A 23,950-nucleotide genomic window follows, 5' to 3' on the forward strand; every position below is an offset into this window, starting at 1 on the left:
GGAAACAGGGTGTGCCTGAGCTCAATTTCAAGTCTCATAGCAAAGGGTTTGAATACTTATGTGAATAAGGTATTTCTGTTTTTTTAATTTTTTAATAAACATGTTGAAATATCTAAAAAAGCTGTTTTCGCTTTATGAATAAGAATAGAACAAAATGTGGAAAAAGGTCAAAGGGTCTGAATACTTTTCCGAAGGCATCGTGAACTACTGAAATTACACAAACAAACAAATCAAATCAAAAAATGCAATCAGAATGAAAACAAGAACAAACAAATTCATCAGTTGTAAGGTCCTCAATCTGAATTACCCAGAACACCTCCTCCCTCCTGCTCCTCCTCTTCACCAAACCCTCCCCCTCTGCTCTTCCTCTTCACCAAAACATATCCTCCCTCCTGCTCCTCCTCTTCTTCTTCCTTCTCTCTCTACCTTCCCTCTTTTGGAATAGTTTTTATTCTGTACAGGCTTCCTTCTTTTCACTCGGTCAATTAGGTTAGTATTGTGGAGTAACTACAATGTTGTTGATCCATCCTCAGTTTTCTCCTATCACAGCCATTAAACTCTGTAACTGTTATGAAGTCACCATCCATGGTAAATTCCCTGACAGGTTTCCTTCCTCTCCGGCAACTGAGTTGGGAGGGACGCCTGTATCTTTGTAATGACTGGGTGTATTGATACACCACCCAAAGTGTAATTGATAACTTCACCATGCTCAAAGGGATATTCAATGTCTGCTGTTTTTTACCCGTCTACCAACAGGAGCCCTTCTTTGCGAGGCATTGAAAAACCTCCCTGGTCTTTGTGGTTGAATCTGTGTTTGAAATTCACTGCTTCGACTGAGGGACCTTACAGATAATTGTGTGTCGGGGTAGACATTAAAAATAAAAATCCTGTTAATAAACAGAGTGAGTCCATGCAACTTATTATGTGACTTGTTGAGCAAATTAACTTGATTAGGCTTGTCACAACAAAGGGCTTGAATGCACTCTGAAGGCGCTGGACAGCAGGGATCTGAGCAACCCGAGTTTTTAGCATTTCCATTGACGTGTTATTTACAATAAACAGTGTGTGTCTGTGTAGAAATGTTCCTTATGTTCACCTCTGTTCAATCCACGGTAGAGCACTGACTGACTGACTGACACTTCCCATCACCACCTCCAGAATGATGTCACCGATGAACTCTAACCTTTTAACTTCTGTGACCTCTAACCTCTCACCTTTACACCCCTCCCCCACCCACTCCCTATGACCACACAGCAGCGAGGACCCAAGCCCAAAAAGGTGGTGCACGCTTCTCGAACCTCCTCGGTAACAGCCGGTCGTCATAATAATAATGTGGTAACCGTGGTAACCGGAACCGTGGCTCTGAATGGCCTAGCTGCATGGCAACAGGGCGTCAACTCCATTTCCCCATAACCCCTAGCTCTCCCAGACCGTCTCCCATCCATCGTTGTTCTCCCTGTCTGTCTTTGTGTACATGCATGTTTCTGTGAGTGACGGCTCATCCCTGTGAGTGACGGCTCATCCCTGTGAGTGACGGCTCATCCCTGTGAGTGACGGCTCATATCCCTCTTCCCTGTCCCTCTCCGCCCTCCTCAGTCATCATTGGTTCATACGTGGTCAGCTGTCATGTCGGGACTTGATGCTGTTTACCCAGTAGCATGTTAACTTTGTCTGTTTTCCTAGTAGCATGTTAACTGAGGCTGTTTACCCAGTAGCATGTTAACTGGGTCTGTTTACCCAGTAGCATGTTAACTGGGTCTGTTTACCCAGTAGCGTGTTAACTGGGTCTGTTTACCCAGTAGCATGTTAACTAAAGATGTTTACCCAGTAGCATGTTAACTGGGTCTGTTTACCCAGTAGCATGTTAACTGGGTCTGTTTACCCAGTAGCATGTTAACTGGGTCTGTTTACCCAGTAGCATGTTAACTGGGTACGTTTACCCAGTAGCATGTTAACTGGGGCTGTTTACCCAGTAGCATGTTAACTAAAGATGTTTACCCAGTAGCATGTTAACTGTGGCTGTTTACCCAGTAACATGTTAACTGAGGCTGTTTACCCAGTAGCATGTTAACTGGGTACGTTTACCCAGTAGCATGTTAACTGGGGCTGTTTACCCAGTAGCATGTTAACTGGGGCTGTTTACCCAGTAGCATGTTAACTAAAGCTGTTTACCCAGTTGCATGTTAACTGGGTCTGTTTACCCAGTAGCATGTTAACTGAGGCTGTTTACCCAGTAGCATGTTAACTGGGTCTGTTTACCCAGTAGCACATTAACTGGGGCTGTTTACCCAGTAGCATGTTAACTGGGTCTGTTTACCCAGTAGCATGTTAACTGGGTCTGTTTACACAGTAGCGTGTTAACTGGGTCTGTTTACCCAGTAGCATGTTAACTGGGTCTGTTTACCCAGTAGCATGTTAACTGTGGCTGTTTACCCAGTAGCATGTTAACTGGGTCTGTTTACCCAGTAGCATGTTAACTGAAGCTGTTTACCCAGTGGCATGTTAACTAAAGCTGTTTACCCAGTAGCATGTTAACTGGGTCTGTTTACCCAGTAGCATGTTAATTGGGTCTGTTTACCCAGTAGCATGTTAACTGGGTCTGTTTACCCAGTAGCATGTTAACTGGGTCTGTTTACCCAGTAGCATGTTAACTAAAGCTGTTTACCCAGTAGCATGTTAACTGGGTCTGTTTACCCAGTGGCATGTTAACTGGGTCTGTTTACCCAGTAGCATGTTAACTGGGTCTGTTTACCCAGTAGCATGTTAACTGGAGCTGTACTGTGCTACTCAGTGATGTACTGCTGTCTACACACACACACACACACACACACACACACACACACACACACACACACACACACACACACACACACACACACACACACACACACACATACACGCGCGGTATGCTTCTGTTGGCTGTCATGATAAACGTCAGGTAGTGAGAGGGTGCAGTGTTGTAGCTGAGATGACCTCTATCTAGACCAGGGGAGCATGCAAGGGCTGGTCAGTAGTGCACTATATAGGGAACAAGGTGACATTCTGGGCTAACGCAGAGACTCCGGTCAGAGAGGAGAGGCCAGCTCAGCGAGAGAGAAGAGGTCATTTCAGAGAGAGAGAGAGAGTGAAAGGAGAGGCAAGCTCAAAGAGAGGAGAGGCCAGCTCCGAGAGAGAAGGAGAGAGAGAGAGGAGAGGCCAGCTCAGAAAGAGAGAGAGAGGGAGAGAGGAGAGGCCAGCTCAGAGAGAGAGAAGAGAGGCCAGCTCAGAAAGAAATAGAGAGAGGAGAGGCCAGCTCAGAGAGAGAGGAGAGGCCAGCTCAGAGAGAGAGAGAGGAGAGGCCAGCTCAGAGAGAGAGAGAGAGAGGAGAGGCCAGCTCAGAGAGACCGAGAGAGGAGAGGCCAGCTCAGAGAGAGAGCGAGAGGAGAGGCCAGCTCAGAGAGAGAGGAGAGGCTAGCTCAGAGAGAGAGAGGGGAGAGGCCAGCTCAGAGAGAGGAGAGGCCAGCTCAGAGAGAGAGGAGAGGCCAGCTCAGATAGAAAGAGGGGAGAGGCCAGCTCAGAGAGAGAGAGGAGAGGCCAGCTCAGAAAGAAATAGAGAGAGGAGATTCCAGCTCAGCTCAGAGAGAAGAGAGGCCAGCTCCCTACAGTATGGATTTCCTGCTCTGCTCTTGTGCTCAGCAGCGATGTTATTGGGTGTTATTGGGTTATTATTGGGTTATTGGGTGCGACTATTCTATTGGTTCCGTTGCGCCAGGCAAACACAATCATGTTCGGGTTAAAGTATTTGCAATGAATTTGAATAATATTTGACCTCTGGTCTGGATGTTTACATATTGCTCTCCCAAACAGCCCTCTAGTCTGTGGCCATCTTAGTACGTCACTGGACGAGTCTGAAGCCACTGTCTGTCTGAGTCCCTAACCAGCAGGTTTACATGAGACTCTATAGAACACTAGTTGTACCGTTTAGCATCTCCAGAACCCGGGACGTAGAAGGTTCTATTTGGTGATGTGTTCTGAAGCGTAGAGGACGTACAAGTTGTTGTCACTGTCAGCAGTGTTCTGTCTGCTAAGTGTCCCGGGGCTGTCAGGACAGTAATCCTACACCTGTATGGCTCTCTGTGGGGTATCTCTCCATCCTGCCCGGGTCACTGACCTCGGATACAGTGACAGTGATTTCACCCTGCTGCTTTTTTAAAGCAGTAACATGATCCCTCCATCTACCTTCTCTCCTCCCTAATTCATCCCCCTCTCCTCCTTATGGCCATCCCTCCATCTACCTCTTCTCTCCTCCCTCAGTCTGTCCCCTAATTCATCCCCCTCTCCTCCTTATGGCCATCCCTCCATCTATCTCTGACCCAGTAACCTAGACTAGACACACCCAGACTACAGTCTGTTCTGGCCCAGTAACCTAGACTAGACACACCCAGACTTCAGTCTGCTCTGGTCCAGTAGCCTAGACTAGACACACCCAGACTGCAGACTGTTCTGCTCCAGTAACCTAGACTAGACACACCCAGACTACAGACTGTTCTGGCCCAGTAACCTAGACTAGACACACCCAGACTACAGACTGTTCTGGCCCAGTAACCTAGACTAGACACACCCAGACTACAGTCTGCTCTGGTCCAGTAGCCTAGACTAGACACACCCAGACTACAGACTGTTCTGCTCCAGTAACCTAGACTAGACACACCCAGACTACAAACTGTTCTGGCCCAGTAACCTAGACTAGACACACCCAGACTACAGACTGTTCTGGCCCAGTAACCTAGACTAGACACACCCAGACTACAGTCTGCTCCAGTAACCTAGACTAGACACACCCAGACTTCAGTCTGCTCTGGTCCAGTAGCCTAGACTAGACACACCCAGACTACAGACTGTTCTGCTCCAGTAACCTAGACTAGACACACCCAGACTACAAACTGTTCTGGCCCAGTAACCTAGACTAGACACACCCAGACTACAGACTGTTCTGGCCCAGTAACCTAGACTAGACACACCCAGACTACAGTCTGCTCCAGTAACCTAGACTAGACACACCCAGACTACAGACTGTTCTGGCCCAGTAACCTAGACTAGACACACCCAGACTACAGACTGTTCTGGCCCAGTAACCTAGACTAGACACACCCAGACTACAGACTGTTCTGGCCCAGTAACCTAGACTAGACACACCCAGACATCCTGATTCTATACTATTGGACAGCATGATTCTATACTATTGGACAGCCTGATTCTTTACTATTGGACAGCCTGATTCTTTACTATTGGACAGCCTGATTCTATACTATTGGACAGCCTGATTCTTTACTATTGGACAGCCTGATTCTATAGTATTGGACAGCCTGATTCTTTACTATTGGACAGCCTGATTCTATACTATTGGACAGCCTGATTCTATACTATTGGACAGCCTGATTCTATACTATTGGACAGCCTGATTCTATACTATTGGACAGCCTGATTCTTTACTATTGGACAGCCAGATTCTATACTATTGGACAGCCTGATTCTATACTATTGGACAGCCTGATTCTTTACTACTGGACAGCCTGATTCTATACTATTGGACAGCCTGATTCTATACTACTGGACAGCCTGATTCTTTACTATTGGACAGCCTGATTCTATACTATTGGACAGCCTGATTCTATACTATTGAACAGCCTGATTCTATACTACTGGACAGCCTGATTCTTTACTATTGGACAGCCTGATTCTTTACTATTGGACAGCCTGATTCTATACTACTGGACAGCCTGATTCTATACTATTGGACAGCCTGATTCTTTACTATTGGACAGCCTGATTCTATACTACTGGACAGCCTGATTCTATACTATTGGACAGCCTGATTCTATACTATTGGACAGCCTGATTCTATACTACTGGACAGCCTGATTCTATACTACTGGACAGCCTGATTCCAAAACATTTGTATTTATTTGATATTAAACTCAGAGTATTTTAGTACAGAGAGTGGGTAATATCTAGTTACTAGTACAGAGAGTGGGTAATAACTAGTTACTGGTACAGAGGGTTGGTAATAACTAGTTACTAGTACAGTTAGTGGGTAATAACTAGTTACTGGTACAGAGAGTGGGTAATATCTAGTTACTGGTACAGAGTACTCTACCCTCCCTTCAGTACATCACCTTACCCCTCCTCTACCCTCCCTTCAACACATCACCTTACCCCGCCTCTACCCTCCCTTCAACACATCACCTTACCCCTCCTCTACCCTCCCTTCAGAACATCACCTTACCCCTCCTCTACCCTCCCTTCAGTACATCACCTTACCCCTCCTCTACCCTCCCTTCAGTACATCACCTTACCCCTCCTCTACCCTCCCTTCAGTACATCACCTTACCCCTCCTCTACCCTCCCTTCAGTACATCACCTTACCCCTCCTCTACCCTTCCTTCAGTACATCACCTTACCCCTCCTCTACCCTCCCTTCAACACATCACCTTACCCCTCCTCTACCCTCCCTTCAGAACATCACCTTACCCCTCCTCTACCCTCCCTTCAGTACATCACCTTACCCCTCCTCTACCCTCCCTTCAGTACATCACCTTACCCCTCCTCTACCCTCCCTTCAGTACATCACCTTACCCCTCCTCTACCCTCCCTTCAGTACATCACCTTACCCCTCCTCTACCCTCCCTTCAACACATCACCTTACCCCTCCTCTACCCTCCCTTCAACACATCACCTTACCCCTCCTCTACCCTCCCTTCAGTACATCACCTTACCCCTCCTCTACCCTCCCTTCAACACATCACCTTACCCCTCCTCTACCCTCCCTTCAGTACATCACCTTACCCCTCCTCTACCCTCCCTTCAGTACATCACCTTACCCCTCCTCTACCCTCCCTTCAGTACATCACCTTACCCCTCCTCTACCCTCCCTTCAACACATCACCTTACCCCTCCTCTACCCTCCCTTCAGTACATCACCTTACCCCTCCTCTACCCTCCCTTCAGTACATCACCTTACCCCTCCTCTACCCTCCCTTCAGTACATCACCTTACCCCTCCTCTACCCTCCCTTCAGTACATCACCTTACCCCTCCTCTACCCTCCCTTCAGTACATCACCTTACCCCTCCTCTACCCTCCCTTCAGTACATCACCTTACCCCTCCTCTACCCTCCCTTCAGTACATCACCTTACCCCTCCTCTACCCTCCCTTCAACACATCACCTTACCCCTCCTCTACCCTCCCTTCAGTACATCACCTTACCCCTCCTCTACCCTCCCTTCAGTACATCACCTTACCCCTCCTCTACCCTTCCTTCAGTACATCACCTTACCCCTCCTCTACCCTTCCTTCAGTACATCACCTTACCCCTCCTCTACCCTCCCTTCAGAACATCACCTTACCCCTCCTCTACCCTCCCTTCAGTACATCACCTTACCCCTCCTCTACCCTCCCTTCAGTACATCACCTTACCCCTCCTCTACCCTCCCTTCACTACATCACCTTACACCTCCTCTACCCTCCCTTCAACACATCACCTTACCCCTCCTCTACCCTCCCTTCAACACATCACGTTACCCCTCCTCTACCCTCCCTTCAGTACATCACCCCTCCTCTACCCTCCCTTCAGTACATCACCTTACCCCTCCTCTACCCTCCCTTCAATACATCACCTTACCCCTCCTCTACCCTCCCTTCAGTACATCACCTTACCCCTCCTCTACCCTCCCTTCAGTACATCACCTTACCCCTCCTCTACCCTCCCTTCAGTACATCACCTTACCCCTCCTCTACCCTCCCTTCAGTACATCACCTTACCCCTCCTCTACCCTCCCTTCAGTACATCACCTTACCCCTCCTCTACCCTCCCTTCAGTACATCACCTTACCCCTCCTCTACCCTTCCTTCAGTACATCACCTTACCCCTCCTCTACCCTCCCTTCAGTACATCACCTTACCCCTCCTCTACCCTCCCTTCACTACATCACCTTACACCTCCTCTACCCTCCCTTCAACACATCACCTTACCCCTCCTCTACCCTCCCTTCAACACATCACGTTACCCCTCCTCTACCCTCCCTTCAGTACATCACCTTACCCCTCCTCTACCCTCCCTTCAGTACATCACCTTACCCCTCCTCTACCCTCCCTTCAGTACATCACCTTACCCCTCCTCTACCCTCCCTTCAGTACATCACCTTACCCCTCCTCTACCCTCCCTTCAGTACATCACCTTACCCCTCCTCTACCCTCCCTTCAGTACATCACCTTACCCCTCCTCTACCCTCCCTTCAACACATCACCTTACCCCTCCTCTACCCTCCCTTCAGTACATCACCTTACCCCTCATCTACCCTCCCTTCAACACATTACCTTACCCCTCCTCTACCCTCCCTTCAACACATTACCTTACCCCTCCTCTACCCTCCCTTCAACACATCACCTTACCCCTCCTCTACCCTCCCTTCAGTACATCACCTTACCCCTCCTCTACCCTCCCTTCAGTACATCACCTTACCCCTCCTCTACCCTCCCTTCAGTACATCACCTTACCCCTCCTCTACCCTCCCTTCAGTACATCACCTTACCCCTCCTCTACCCTCCCTTCAGTACATCACCTTACCCCTCCTCTACCCTCCCTTCAGTACATCACCTTACCCCTCCTCTACCCTCCCTTCAGTACATCACCTTACCCCTCCTCTACCCTCCCTTCAGTACATCACCTTACCCCTCCTCTACCCTCCCTTCAACACATCACCTTACCCCTCCTCTACCCTCCCTTCAGTACATCACCTTACCCCTCCTCTACCCTCCCTTCAACACATCACCTTACCCCTCCTCTACCCTCCCTTCAGTACATCACCTTACCCCTCCTCTACCATCCCTTCAGTACATCACCTTACACCTCCTCTACCCTCCCTTCAGTACATCACCTTACCCCTCCTCTACCCTCCCTTCACTACATCACCTTACCCCTCCTCTACCCTCCCTTCAGTACATCACCTTACCCCTCCTCTACCCTCCCTTCAACACATCACCTTACCCCTCCTCTACCCTCCCTTCAACACATCACCTTACCCCTCCTCTACCCTCCCTTCAACACATCACCTTACCCCTCCTCTACCATCCCTTCCATACATCACCTTAGCCCTCCTCTACCCTCCCTTCACTACATCACCTTACCCCTCCTCTACCCTCCCTTCAGTACATCACCTTACCCCTCCTCTACCCTCCCTTCAACACATCACCTTACCCCTCCTCTACCCTCCCTTCAGTACATCACCTTACCCCTCCTCTACCCTCCCTTCAACATATCACCTTACCCCTCCTCTACCCTCCCTTCAACACATCACCTTACCCCTCCTCTACCCTCCCTTCAACACATCACCTTACCCCTCCTCTACCCTCCCTTCAACACATCACCTTACCCCTCCTCTACCCTCCCTTCAGTACATCACCTTACCCCTCCTCTACCCTCCCTTCAACACATCACCTTACCCCTCCTCTACCCTCCCTTCAACACATCACCTTACCCCTCCTCTACCCTCCCTTCAACACATCACCTTACCCCTCCTTTACCCTCCCTTCAGTACATCACCTTACCCCTCCTCTACCCTCCCTTCAGTACATCACCTTACCCCTCCTCTACCCTCCCTTCAGTACATCACCTCACCCCTCCTCTACCCTCCCTCTGCTAATTTTATTTGTCTTTATTTCTCTTTCTTCTCCCCCTCTCTCCACATCGCTCCTCCCTCCCCTCTCCACATCTCTCCTACCTCCCTCTCTCCCCCTCTCTCCACATCTCTCCTACCTCCCCTCTCTCCCCCTCTCTCCACATCGCTCCTCCCTCCCCTCTCCACATCTCTCCTACCTCCCCTCTCTCCCCCTCTCTCCACATCTCTCCTACCTCCCCTCTCTCCCCCTCTCTCCACATCGCTCCTCCCTCCCCTCTCCACATCTCTCCTACCTCCCCTCTCTCCACATCGCTCCTCCCTCCCCTCTCTCCAGCTCTCTCCTCCCACTTCTCTGTCCATCTGTCTGGGAGGGGGGCAGAGTAATGATGTAATGTACGAGCAGGGTAGTGGTTGGCAGATCACCATGAACACAAGAGAAGAGAGAAAGAGAGACACAGAGAGCAGGAGAGAGAAAGAGAGAGAAAGGGAGGGACAGAGTACAGGAGAGAGCAAGGGGAAGATTGAGAGTGAGTGAGAGAGAGAAAAGGAGGGACACAGAGCAGGAGAGCGATAGAGCGAGCCGGAGAGGGGAGGTTTCTCTGTGTGAACAGAACAGAGAGGTGGATGGTGAACAGAACAGCGTTAGCCTTTTTCATCCCAGTAGGATGCCAGATCAGAGAGAGAGAATTAATCAGACAGAGAAGAGGGAAGGTCTGAGGAAGGAAACTATACAATCTGGCAACCCTGCAGAGCAGAGTCGAGCGTTGTGATTATACGACTGGCAACCCAACCCTGTATCACGGATGGAACAGAAAGGACTAATTAGAAACGTTTATAGAGGGGCTGGCTGCGAGAAACAAAAAGGAGTCTGATCTGCGGCCATTTGCACAGGCTACAGCTTCCTTCCCTGTCTGAGCTGAACTGAGCTGCTACTGCCTGCTGTCTGTTGGCTGTCTGTCTGCCTACCTCACTGACTGGCCGTCTGACCGTCTGTGTCTGTCTGTCTGTCTGTCTGTCTGTCTGTGTGCTCTCACAATGTGTAACTGAGTATCTCTCATCCTAGTGTGTGTGTGTGTGTGTGTGTGTGTGTGTGTGTGTGTGTGTGTGTGTGTGTGTGTGTGTGTGTGTGTGTGTGTGTGTGTGTGTGACCGTGTGTGTGACCGTGTGTGTGACCGTGTGTGTGACCGTGTGTGTGTGACCGTGTGTGTGTCTTCTTCTCTTGCCAATATGATGAGACAGACTCCTGCCCCCAGGAAGGTACAGAGCACCATCTGATGATGTTTATTATGGGATGTTGTTGTTGGTAAATTTGTGTTAACGAAGCTGTGATCTAGATAGGTGCTTAATCCACACCTCATTTCATTAGGGGATTATGTAAACGTGTCTGTTTGATATTGTTGTATAACTATCTGCCTATTTAGAATATAGCTCCTTGGTTATGTTAACAGCTCATTAGAATATGTTACCAGCTCATTAGAATGTGTTAACAGCTCATTAGAATGTGTTAACAGCTCATTAGAATGTGTTAACAGCTCATTAGAATATGTTACCAGCTCATTAGAATGTGTTAACAGCTCATTAGAATGTGTTAACAGCTCATTAGAATATGTTAACAGCTCATTAGAATGTGTTAACAGCTCATTAGAATATGTTACCAGCTCATTAGAATGTGTTAACAGCTCATTAGAATGTGTTAACAGCTCATTAGAATATGTTAACAGCTCATTAGAATGTGTTAACAGCTCATTAGAATGTGTTAACAGCTCATTAGAATATGTTAACAGCTCATTAGAATGTGTTAACAGCTCATTAGAATATGTTAACAGCTCATTAGAATGTGTTAACAGCTCATTAGAATGTGTTAACAGCTCATTAGAATGTGTTAACAGCTCATTAGAATATGTTAACAGCTCATTAGAATGTGTTAACAGCTCATTAGAATGTGTTAACAGCTCATTAGAATGTGTTAACAGCTCATTAGAATATGTTACCAGCTCATTAGAATGTGTTAACAGCTCATTAGAATGTGTTAACAGCTCATTAGAATATGTTAACAGCTCATTAGAATGTGTTAACAGCTCATTAGAATGTGTTAACAGCTCATTAGAATATGTTAACAGCTCATTAGAATATGTTAACAGCTCATTAGAATGTGTTAACAGCTCATTAGAATGTGTTAACAGCTCATTAGAATATGTTACCAGCTCATTAGAATGTGTTAACAGCTCATTAGAATATGTTACCAGCTCATTAGAATGTGTTAACAGCTCATTAGAATGTGTTAACAGCTCATTAGAATGTGTTAACAGCTCATTAGAATGTGTTAACAGCTCATTGGAATGTGTTAACAGGGCATTAGAATGTGTTAACAGCTCATTAGAATATGTTACCAGCTCATTAGAATGTGTTAACAGCTCATTAGAATGTGTTAACAGCTCATTAGAATATGTTACCAGCTCATTAGAATGTGTTAACAGCTCATTAGAATGTGTTAACAGCTCATTAGAATATGTTAACAGCTCATTAGAATATGTTAACAGCTCATGAATTAGTTCAGGTTGATTGGGTGTTTGGATCAATGCCAGTCTATTCAGGAAGTACACTGACATTTCAGTGACTCAATGCTTTTCAATGAGAAAAATGTGTAATTACAATTTGGTTAACTTTCTGAATTGACTAGAGTTGAAATGGAATTGACCTCAACCCCGATGCCTTGTCATCTTGCTGTAATGCCCCTATCTGGTACAGTTCACACATCATACAGGCTTCCACTGTTTACATTTAGTCATTTAGTCATTACATCTAATTCAGCCTGACTTCCAGTGACTTACAAACGGTTTTATAACAGACCAATTTTACATACCATAATAAGACCTAGCTGTTCTACATACCAGTCCATAATAAGACCTAGCTGTTCTACATACCCGTCCATAATAAGACCTAGCTGTTCTACATACCAGTCCATAATAAGACCTAGCTGTTTTACATACCCGTCCATAATAAGACCTAGCTGTTTTACATACCCGTCCATAATAAGACCTAGCTGTTTTACATACCAGTCCATAATAAGACCTAGCTGTTTTACATACCAGTCCATAATAAGACCTAGCTGTTTTACATACCCGTCCATAATAAGACCTAGCTGTTCTACAAGAGTTGTTTTACATACTATAATAAGACCTAGCTGTTTTACATACCATAATAAGACCTAGCTGTTTTACATACCCGTCCATAAATATGGAGAGAGAGTTATTTTTGAATCGTTATTTTTGCGACCACTATAGTGTTTCTATTTAAATATAGCCACATTGCCCCACACTTTCATTTGAATCTCCTGCCATTGTGTCCTTATTCATATAAAGAGGGAGGACGTTGCCTCGCTGTGACATCATATCCTCTAAGACACGGTATCACAGACAGGTCAAAAGCGTCGGGAAAAAAGAGAGAAGGGGGTTCATTGGCCCCCGTAGTCTATGACATGTAGTCATGTTAACCTGAAGGATGGATTCTATCTACCTCCAGACCCAGATGACGGGAGGACAACGCTCCTCAGCTGCCCATATTCTACTACACTCTTAGGGGAAAAAGGGGCCATGTTGAACTTAAAAGCTGTCGCTATAGGATAACTTGTTGAAGGAACCCTTTTTCGTTACAGGTAGAACTCTTTTGGTTCTAGGTAGAACTCTTTTGGTTCCAGGTAGAACCCTTTTTGGTTCAAGGTAGAACTCTTTTGGTTCCAGGTAGAACTCTTTTGGTTCCAGGTAGAACCCTTTTGGGTTCCGTGAGGATCCCTTTCAACAGAGTGTTTCTACCTGGAACCAAAAAGGGTTCTACCTGGAACCAAAAAGGGTTCTACCTGGAAACAAAAAGGGTTCTACCTGGAAACAAAAAGGGTTCTACCTGGAACCAAAAAGGGTTCTACCTGGAACCAAAAAGGGTTCTCCTATTGTGACATCCGAAGAACCCTTTTGGAACCCTTTTTTCTACCAGTGTAGTGATCTAACTAAATCCCATCGTGGGGTCAGAGGAGTTAGGGTTACGGTTCACTCCCTCTTGTCTGTAGCAGACATGTTGTTTCCCCCTACGGACACAATGCAGTCATTTATCAGAAAGACGCTGGTGGTACCAGTCATTTATCAGATAGTCTCTGTCTCTTTGTCTCACTGAGGTTGAACTATGTGTGGCCAGAGACCAACTGCCAGACACAGGCTTTCAGGAGGAATGTTAGAACAAGAGGCCCTCTAGCTCAGAGAACAATCGCCAAGGAAACAATCAGTGTGGTGTCCTGTGATCCTGCTATAACCTATTCATCATGCTATAACCTGTTCATCATGCTATAACCTGTTCATCCTGCTATAACCTGTTCATCCTGCTATAGCCTGTTCATCATGCTATAACCTATTCATCATGCTATAACCTGTTCATCCTGCTATAACCTGTTCATCATGCTATAACCTGTTCATCCTGCTATAACCTGTTCATCCTGCTATAACCTGTTCATCCTGCTATAACCTGTTCATCCTGCTATAACCTATTCATGCTATAACCTATTCATCCTGCTATAACCTGTTCATCCTGCTATAACCTGTTCATCCTGCTATAACCTGTTCATCATGCTATAACCTGTTCATCATGCTATAACCTATTCATGCTATAACCTGTTCATCATGCTATAACCTGTTCATCATGCTATAACCTGTTCATCATGCTATAACCTGTTCATCCTGCTATAACCTGTTCATCCTGCTATAACCTGTTCATCATGCTATAACCTATTCATCCTGCTATAACCTGTTCATCATGCTATAACCTGTTCATCATGCTATAACCTGTTCCTCATGCTATAACCTGTTCATCCTGCTATAACCTGTTCATCCTGCTATAACCTGTTCATCCTGCTATAACCTATTCATCATGCTATAACCTGTTCATCCTGCTATAACCTATTCATCCTGCTATAACCTGTTCATCATGCTATAACCTGTTCATCCTGCTATAACCTGTTCATCCTGCTATAACCTATTCATCCTGCTATAACCTGTTCATCCTGCTATAACCTGTTCATCCTGCTATAACCTATTCATCATGCTACAACCTGTTCATCATGCTATAACCTATTCATCCTGCTATAACCTGTTCATCATGCTATAACCTGTTCATCCTGCTATAACCTGTTCATCATGCTATAACCTGTTCATCCTGCTATAACCTATTCATCCTGCTATAACCTGTTCATCCTGCTATAACCTGTTCATCCTGCTATAACCTGTTCATCATGCTATAACCTGTTCATCCTGCTATAACCTGTTCATCATGCTATAACCTGTTCATCCTGCTATAACCTATTCATCATGCTATAACCTGTTCATCATGCTATAACCTGTTCATCCTGCTATAGCCTGTTCATCATGCTATAACCTATTCATCATGCTATAACCTGTTCATCCTGCTATAACCTGTTCATCCTGCTATAACCTGTTCATCCTGCTATAACCTGTTCATCCTGCTATAACCTGCTCATCATGCTATAACCTGTTAATCCTGCCATAACCTGTTCATCCTGCCATAACCTGTTCATCCTGCTATAACCTATTCATCCTGCTATAACCTATTCATCATGCTATAACCTGTTCATCCTGCTATAACCTGTTCATCCTGCTATAACCTGTTCATCATGCTATAACCTGTTCATCCTGCTATAACCTGTTCATCCTGCTATAACCTGTTCATCCTGCTATAACCTGTTCATCATGCTATAACCTGTTCATCCTGCTATAACCTGTTCATCCTGCTATAACCTGTTAATCCTGCTATAACCTGTTAATCCTGCTATAACCTGTTCATCCTGCTATAACCTGTTCATCCTGCTATAACCTGTTCATCCTGCTATAACCTGTTCATCCTGCTATAACCTGTTAATCCTGCTATAACCTGTTCATCCTGCTATAACCTGTTCATCCTGCTATAACCTGTTCATCCTGCTATTCATCCTGCTATAACCTGTTCATCCTGCTATTCATCCTGCTATAACCTGTTCATCCTGCTATAACCTGTTCATCCTGCTATAACCTGTTAATCCTGCTATAACCTGTTCATCCTGCTATAACCTGTTCATCCTGCTATAACCTATTCATCCTGCTATAACCTATTCATCCTGCTATAACCTGTTCATCCTGCTATAACCTGTTCATCCTGCGATGACCTGTTCATCCTGTTATAACCTGTTCAATTGTCTTGCGGTGGAGACATTTGTAGAACAACTCAGAAGGTGATGAACGGCAGTGTTATGCTTTAGACAACATGTGATGTGGTTGTCAGACTTCCTGTCTTGTCCTCATCAGCTGATCTGACTGTACTGATGTTATACCTGGTTTCAGCATGCCACTAACCCTTCTGTTGGTGCTTTTTCTCCTCTCTCTTCCTGTCTCTTCCTCTCCTCTCCTATCTCTTCCTGTCTTTAACTCTCCTAACCTCTCTTATATCTTCCTCTCCTAACCTCTCCTCTCTATTCCTTTCCAATCCTCTCCTCTCCCCGTCTCTTCCTCTCCTAACTTCTCCTCTCTCTTCCTCTCCTAACCTCTCCTCCTCTTCCTCTCCTAATCTCTCCTCTCTTCCTCTCCTAATCTCTCTTATCTCTTCCTCTCCTATCTCTTCCCGTCTCTTCCTCTCCTAACCTCTCCTATCTCTTCCTCTCCTAACCTCTCCCCCTCTTCCTCTCCTAATCTCTCCTCTCTTCCTCTCCTAACCTCTCCTATCTCTTCCTGTCTCTTCCTCTCCTAAACTCTCCTCCTCTTCCTCTCCCATCTCTTCCTGTCTCTTCCTCTCCTATCCTCTCGTATCTCTTCCTCGCCTAACCTCTCCTCCTCTTCCTCTCCTAACCTCTCTTATCTCTTCCTCTCCTAACCTCTCCTCTCTCTTCGTCTCCTAACCTCTCCTCTCTCTTCCTCTCCTAATCTCTCCTCTCTCTTCCTCTCCTGTCTCTTCCTCTCTCTTCGTCTCCTAACCTCTCCTCCTCTTCCTCTCCTAACCTCTCCGCCTCTTCCTCTCCTAATCTCTCCTCTCTTCCTCTCCTAATCTCTCTTATCTCTTCCTCTCCTAACCTCTCCTCTCTCTTCCTCTCCTATCTCTTCCTGTCTCTTCCTCTCCTAAACTCTCCTCCTCTTCCTCTCCCATCTCTTCCTGTCTCTTCCTCTCCTATCCTCTCGTATCTCTTCCTCGCCTAACCTCTCCTCCTCTTCCTCTCCTAACCTCTCTTATCTCTTCCTCTCCTCTCTCTTCGTCTCCTAACCTCTCCTCTCTCTTCCTCTCCTAATCTCTCCTCTCTCTTCCTCTCCTGTCTCTTCCTCTCTCTTCGTCTCCTAACCTCTCCTCCTCTTCCTCTCCTAACCTCTCCCCCTCTTCCTCTCCTAATCTCTCCTCTCTTCCTCTCCTAATCTCTCTTATCTCTTCCTCTCCTAACCTCTCCTCTCTCTTCCTCTCCTATCTCTTCCTGTCTCTTCCTCTCCTAACCTCTCCCCCTCTTCCTCTCCTAATCTCTCCTCTCTTCCTCTCCTAATCTCTCTTATCTCTTCCTCTCCTAACCTCTCCTCTCTCTTCCTCTCCTATCTCTTCCTGTCTCTTCCTCTCCTAAACTCTCCTCCTCTTCCTCTCCCATCTCTTCCTGTCTCTTCCTCTCCTATCCTCTCGTATCTCTTCCTCGCCTAACCTCTCCTCCTCTTCCTCTCCTAACCTCTCTTATCTCTTCTTCTCCTAACCTCTCCTCTCTCTTCGTCTCCTAACCTCTCCTCTCTCTTCCTCTCCTAATCTCTCCTCTCTCTTCCTCTCCTGTCTCTTCCTCTCTCTTCGTCTCCTAACCTCTCCTCCTCTTCCTCTCCTAACCTCTCCTCTCTCTTCCTCTCCTATCTCTTCCTGTCTCTTCCTCTCCTATTTCTTCCTCTCCTAACCTCTCCTCTCTCTTCTTCTCCTAACCTCTCCTCTCTTCCTCTCCTAACCTCTCCTATTTCTTCCTCTCCTAACCTCTCCTCTCTCTTCCTCTCCCCTCTCTTCTTCTCCTAACCTCTCCTCTCTCTTCCTCTCCTAACCTCTCATCTCTCTTCTCCTCCTAACCTCTCCTCTCTCTTCCTCTCCTAACCTCTCCTCTCTCTTCCTCTCCTAACCTCTCCTCTCTCTTCTTCTCCTAACCTCTCCTCTCTCCCCCTCTCCTCTCTCTTCTTCTCCTAACCTCTCCTCTCTCTTCTTCTCCTAACCTCTCCTCCCTCTTCCTCTCCTAACCTCTCCTCTCTCTTCCTCTCCTCTCTCTTCTTCTCCTAACCTCTCCTCTCTCTTCTTCTCCTAACCTCTCCTCTTTCTTCCTCTCCTAACCTCTCCTCTCTCTTCCTCTCCTCTCTCTTCTTCTCCTAACCTCTCCTCTCTCTTCCTCTCCTAACCTCTCCTCTCTCTTCTTCTCCTAACCTCTCCTCTCTCTTCCTCTCCTCTCTCTTCTTCTCCTAACCTCTCCTCTCTCTTCCTCTCCTAACCTCTCCTCTCTCTTCTTCTCCTAACCTCTCCTCTCTCTTCTTCTCCTAACCTCTCCTCCCTCTTCCTCTCCTAACCTCTCCTCCCTCTTCCTCTCCTAACCTCTCCTCTCTCCCCCTCTCCTCTCTCTTCTTCTCCTAACCTCTCCTCTCTCTTCTTCTCCTAACCTCTCCTCCCTCTTCCTCTCCTAACCTCTCCTCTCTCTTCTTCTCCTAACCTCTCCTCTCTCCTCTCTCTTTCTCTCCTAACCTCTCCTCTCTCTCTCTTCCTCTCCCCTCTTTTCCTCACTCTTCCTCTCTTCTCCTCTCCTCTCTCTTCCTGTCTTCTCCTCTCCTCTCTTGTCCTCTCCACTGCTCTTCAGACTACGGCCAGAAGGCCCAAGGTGAGCCCAATCTTCTACAGAGGCATTTTGTTCCTTATCTTCTTGAGTGAACTCAGTCTTTTTTTTCACTTCTAAGTTTTTAAAACTTTTATCTTTCTTTTTATTCTTTATATATATATATATATATGTTTTTTTTTCTTCTTTTTTTTCTTCTCACTCATAACTAATATTTGTATTACATAGGTCTGTATTAATCCATCTGTCTTCTGGTGAATGTCAGATGCTTTGCCAGACATTACATTTTCTATACCAAATTTCACAGTGATGTGTTTGTCTGGTCCCCAGTGTCTAACCCCTTGCTGGGGACATGATGGTCTAACCTTCATCTCTCTCCTCCTCTTTTTCTCTCCTCTCTACTCCTCTCTCTCTCCCTTTCCTCCTCTCTCTCTCTCTCTCCCCCTCTCTCCTCCTCTCTCTCTCCCCCTGTCTCTCTCCCTTTCTTCCTCTCTCTCTCTCTCGCTTTCCTCCTCTCTCTCTCTCTCTCTCTCTCTCTCTCTCTCTCTCTCTCTCTCCCCTGTCTCTCTCCCTTTCTTCCTCTCTCTCTCTCTCTCCCTTTCCCCCTCTCTCTCTCTCTCTCTCTCTCTCTCTCTCTCTCTCTCTCTTCCTCTCTCCCCCTCCAGCCCAGCCGTCCTGCGGGAACCGGAGCCTCCAAGGCGGGGCCCTCTGGGTCTGTGTCTGCCTCGGCTGGAGAGATGAGCAGCAGCGAGCCTTCCACCCCGGCACAGACCCCCCTGGGGGCCCCCATCATCCCATCACCCGGGGGGCTCCTCTCCCCTTCAGCCCCCCCACCTCCACTCCCCAGCAAGGTACAGTGGATGACCAACTGTACTGTATGGCTCACTGTGATACTGGAGTGATGTAATACCCTCAGGTGTAATGACACAGTAAACACAAGCTGTTCTTCCTCATTTAGTCACTTGTTAACAGATGTACTGTCTTGGGTTAGACGTGTACAATATATAGCAAGCCATATTAAAAAAAACATGTAAATATAATTTTACCCCATTTTTTTCTCCATAATTTCATGGAGAACCCAGAATCTCTGGTGTCACTGCGATGCCTTAGACCACTGCGCCACCCGGGAGGCTATAGCAAATAGCTATACAGATTCTGTATGGTTTTAAAGACTAATTTTACCTGGTGTCTAAGTGTGTAAATGTTAGCTATACTCTGTAGTACAGAGTTCGGATTTTAATGTGCCCCATTTCATCGCAGGAGGATTTGAATAAATATTTAACATGTATAATGGCCACCAGGGGGCGGCTGGGAGCAGTGTTTTTTTAGGCTACAGTATAACAACGCGCTACTTACTGTATCTAGTGGGCTGTGGTCTGAGCAGCACGATCCGAGCTTCATTGGGGGAAAGGTTCTACAAACCAATCGTCCTCATACCAGCAAGTATCAAGTATTCTCACGTTGCCGGTTTGCTGTTGCATCGTTGTGGACATGACAGGTGAACTCGCATGTTTTGCAAACGGGGGAATAAATGACCTGTTTAAGAATGACGAATAGCCAGATTAGTGGTGTTTCTCCGTGTAGCTACTATTACATTAGAACTGCTGTTTTGGGATTCATCCACACAAATTTCACGCCCGTGCATAAAATATAATATAATATATATATATATATATATATATAAAATGACACCGATGTTCATGAAAGCATTTTTTTTTGTCCATTTAAAATAACATCAAATTGATCAGAAATACAGTGCAGACATTGTTAATGTTGTAAATGACTATTGTAGCTGGAAAACGGTTGATTTTATTTAATGGAATATTAAAAATAACAAGACGACATTGATTCCTGAGTGGCCAAAGTTACAGTTTTGACTTAAATCTGCTTGAAAATCTATGGCAACACTTAAACATGGATGTCTAGCAGTGATCAACAACCAACTTGACAGAGCTTGAAGAATTTGAAGAATAATATGCAAATATTGTACAATCCAGGTGTGGAAAGCTCTTAGAGACTTACCCAGAAAGACTCACAGCTCTTAGAGACTTACCCAGAAAGACTCACAGCTCTTAGAGACTTACCCAGAAAGACTCACAGCTCTTAGAGACTTACCCAGAAAGACTCACAGCTCTTAGAGACTTACCCAGAAAGACTCACAGCTCTTAGAGACTGACCCAGAAAGACTCACAGCTCTTAGAGACTGACCCAGAAAGACTCACAGCTCTTAGAGACTTACCCAGAAAGACTCACAGCTCTTAGAGACTGACCCAGAAAGACTCACAGCTCTTAGAGACTCAGAAAGACTCACAGCTCTTAGAGACTGACCCAGAAAGACTCACAGCTCTTAGAGACTTACCTAGCAAGACTCACAGGTGTAAACGCTGCAAAAGGTGATTCTAACATATATTTCTTAATATTTTTGTTTCATTTTCATTATATTTGCAAAAAGTTTTTTATTTTTATTTGTATTATTATTTACCTTTATTTAACTAGGCAAGTCAGTTAAGAACAAATTCTAGGAACAGTGGGTTAACTGCCTGTTCAGGGGCAGAACGACAGATTTGTACCTTGTCAGCTCTGGGATCTGAACTTGCTAGTGGTAACTAGTCCAATGCTCTAACCACTAGGCTACATGCCTCCCCTATACTCTAACCACTAGTCTACCTGCCTCCCCTATACTCTAACCACTAGTCTACCTGCCACCCCTACACTCTAACCACTAGGCTACATGCCTCCCCTATACTCTAACCACTAGTCTACCTGCCACCCCTACACTCTAACCACTAGGCTACCCTGCCACCTCTCCACTCTAACCACTAGGACACCTACCGCCTCTCCACTCTAACCACTAGGCTACCTACCGCCTCTCCACTCTAACCACTAGTCTACCTGCCTCCCCTATACTCTAACCACTAGTCTACCTGCCACCCCTACACTCTAACCACTAGGCTACATGCCTCCCCTATACTCTAACCACTAGGCTACATACCTCCCCTATACTCTAACCACTAGTCTACCCTGCCTCCCCTACACTCTAACCACTAGTCTACCTGCCACCCCTACACTCTAACCACTAGGCTACCCTGCCACCTCTCCACTCTAACCACTAGGACACCTACCGCCTCTCCACTCTAACCACTAGGCTACCTACCGCCTCTCCACTCTAACCACTAGGCTACCTGCCTCCCCTCCACTCTACCCTGCCTCCCCTACACTCTAACCACTAGGCTACCTGCCGCCCCTACACTCACCACTAGGCTACCTGCCGCCCCTACACTCTATTCACTAGGTTACCTGCCGCCCCTACACTCACCACTAGGCTACCTGCCTCCTCTACACTCTAACCACTAGGCTACCTGCCACCTCTACACTCTAACCACTAGTCTACCTGCCTCCCCTACACTCTAACCACTAGGCTTCCTACCATTATAGGACATTGTCTGTAGATGGCTGAGAAAGAAAATCGATTTAATCCATTTTGCTTGTTTTGGTTGTTATTTTACCTGAAATGCACAAGGTCCTCTACTCCGACAATTAATCCACACATAAAAGGGTAACCCGAGTTTGTTTCTAGTAATCTCTCCTTCTGGCTACTTCTTCTTCTTCTTTGGACTTTATATTGCGGATGGCAACCAACTTTAAGGTGCCTTACCACCACCACCAACTGGAGTGTGGACCTCAGATCATCTTCCAATCACCCACGTGGGTATATGCTCCTAAAAACCAATGAGGAGATGGGAGAGGCGGGACTTCAAGTGTCACAAATAGAACCTGTTTTAGCGCCTGGCTACGGAGACACTCGTCGACGCGCGCGAGCTGATTGAATAACATGTATGTTTACACCGACGTGAGCCGTGCGGTCCGCATTTTAGGGTCTGTAAAGAACCGCCTCAATTCATCAGGGTCATGGACTCTACAAGGTGTCTCAAGCGTTTCACATGGATGCTGGCCCCATGTTGACTCCAATGCTTCCCACAGTTGTGGGATTTACATCAATAATCATATCTTTCACCGGATCAGTGTGTCATAGAAAGAGCATGTTTTTTAAAATGTTTTATACACAGTATATAGACTGTCATAACTAGTGTCTCATTCACGCTCTCTCTCAGGAGGAAGTCGCTTTGGCAACTCAGGTGCAGTGCTGTGGTTTGATAGTTTGGTGTGTGTGTGATGTTACATGTGTGTTTAGTGTGGTGGTGTGATGTGATGGTGTGTGTGTGTGTGTGTGGGTGGGTGGGTGTGATGTGATGTGTTTAGTGCGTGTGTGTGTGTGTGTGTGTGTGGCTTCATGTTAATCTGGAGTGTTGTTCCACACTAACAATTAACACTGTCAGTTCGTTAGTGTCCCCGCTGCCTAACCCCCCAACAGCTGTATTAACTATCCTCTCTCTCTCTCTCTCTGTCTCTCTGTCTCTCTCTCTGTCTCTCTCTCTCTGTCTGTCTGTCTGTCTGTCTGTCTGTCTGTCTGTCTGTCTGTCTGTCTGTCTGTCTGTCTGTCTGTCTGTCTGTCTGTCTGTCTGTCTGTCTGTCTGTCTCTCTCTCTCTCTCTCTGTCTCTCTCTCTGTCTCTCTCTCTCTCTCTCTCTCTCTGTCTCTCTCTCTCTCTCTCTCTCTCTCTCTCTCTCTCTGTCTCTCTCTCAATTCAATTCAATTTAAGGGCTTTATTGGCATGGGAAACATGTGTTAACATTGCCAAAGCAAGTGAGGTAGACAACATACAAAGTGAATATATAAAGTGAAAAACAACAAAAATTAACAGTAAACATTACACATACAGAAGTTTCAAAACAATAAAGACATTACAAATGTCATATTATTATACAGTGTTTTAACAATGTACAAATGGTTAAAGGACACAAGATAAAATAAATAAGCATAAATATGGGTTGTATTTACAATGGTGTGTGTTCTTCACTGGTTGCCCTTTTCTCGTGGCAACAGGTCACAAATCTTGCTGCTGTGATGGCACACTGTGGAATTTCACCCAGTAGATATGGGAGTTTATCAAAATTGGATTTGTTTTTCGAATTCTTTGTGGATCTGTGTAATCTGAGGGAAATATGTCTCTCTAATATGGTCATACATTTGGCAGGAGGTTAGGAAGTGCAACTCAGTTTCCACCTCATTTTGTGGGCAGTGAGCACATAGCCTGTCTTCTCTTGAGAGCCATGTCTGCCTACGGCGGCCTTTCTCAATAGCAAGGCTATGCTCACTGAGTCTGTACATAGTCAAAGCTTTCCTTAAGTTTGGGTCAGTCACAGCCTGGACCGAGAGACTGAAAAAACAGCTTCTATCTCAAGGCCATCACTGTTAAACAGCCACCACTAACCTTGAGTGGCTGCTGCCAACACACTGACTCAACTCCAGCCACTTTAATAATGGGATTTGATGGGAAATTATGTAAAATATATCACTAGCCACTTTAAACAATGCTACCTAAT

The 23,950-nt window shown here is 46.1% G+C and overlaps 1 protein-coding gene across 3 annotated transcripts in view; it reads left to right on the top strand.

Moving 5' to 3' along the window:
- Positions 1-23,950, top strand: part of LOC110504258 (dynactin subunit 1b) — a 133,031-nt gene that overhangs the window by 30,903 nt on the left and 78,178 nt on the right. The window contains exons 5-8 of one of the 3 annotated variants that reach the window (XM_090221474.1): positions 1,255-1,305; positions 10,896-10,913; positions 18,532-18,552; positions 19,173-19,358. In XM_090221474.1, the coding sequence (XP_090077600.1) occupies positions 1,255-1,305; positions 10,896-10,913; positions 18,532-18,552; positions 19,173-19,358 (276 nt within the window). The remainder of the gene's footprint in view (positions 1-1,254; positions 1,306-10,895; positions 10,914-18,531; positions 18,553-19,172; positions 19,359-23,950) is intronic. The other 2 variants (XM_090221475.1, XM_090221476.1) reach the window with 2 other exon arrangements.

Source organism: Oncorhynchus mykiss, chromosome 25 (assembly GCF_057628025.1).
Source record: "Oncorhynchus mykiss isolate SJ-2025 chromosome 25, ASM5762802v1, whole genome shotgun sequence".
NCBI classification, from domain to species: Eukaryota; Metazoa; Chordata; class Actinopteri; order Salmoniformes; family Salmonidae; genus Oncorhynchus; species Oncorhynchus mykiss.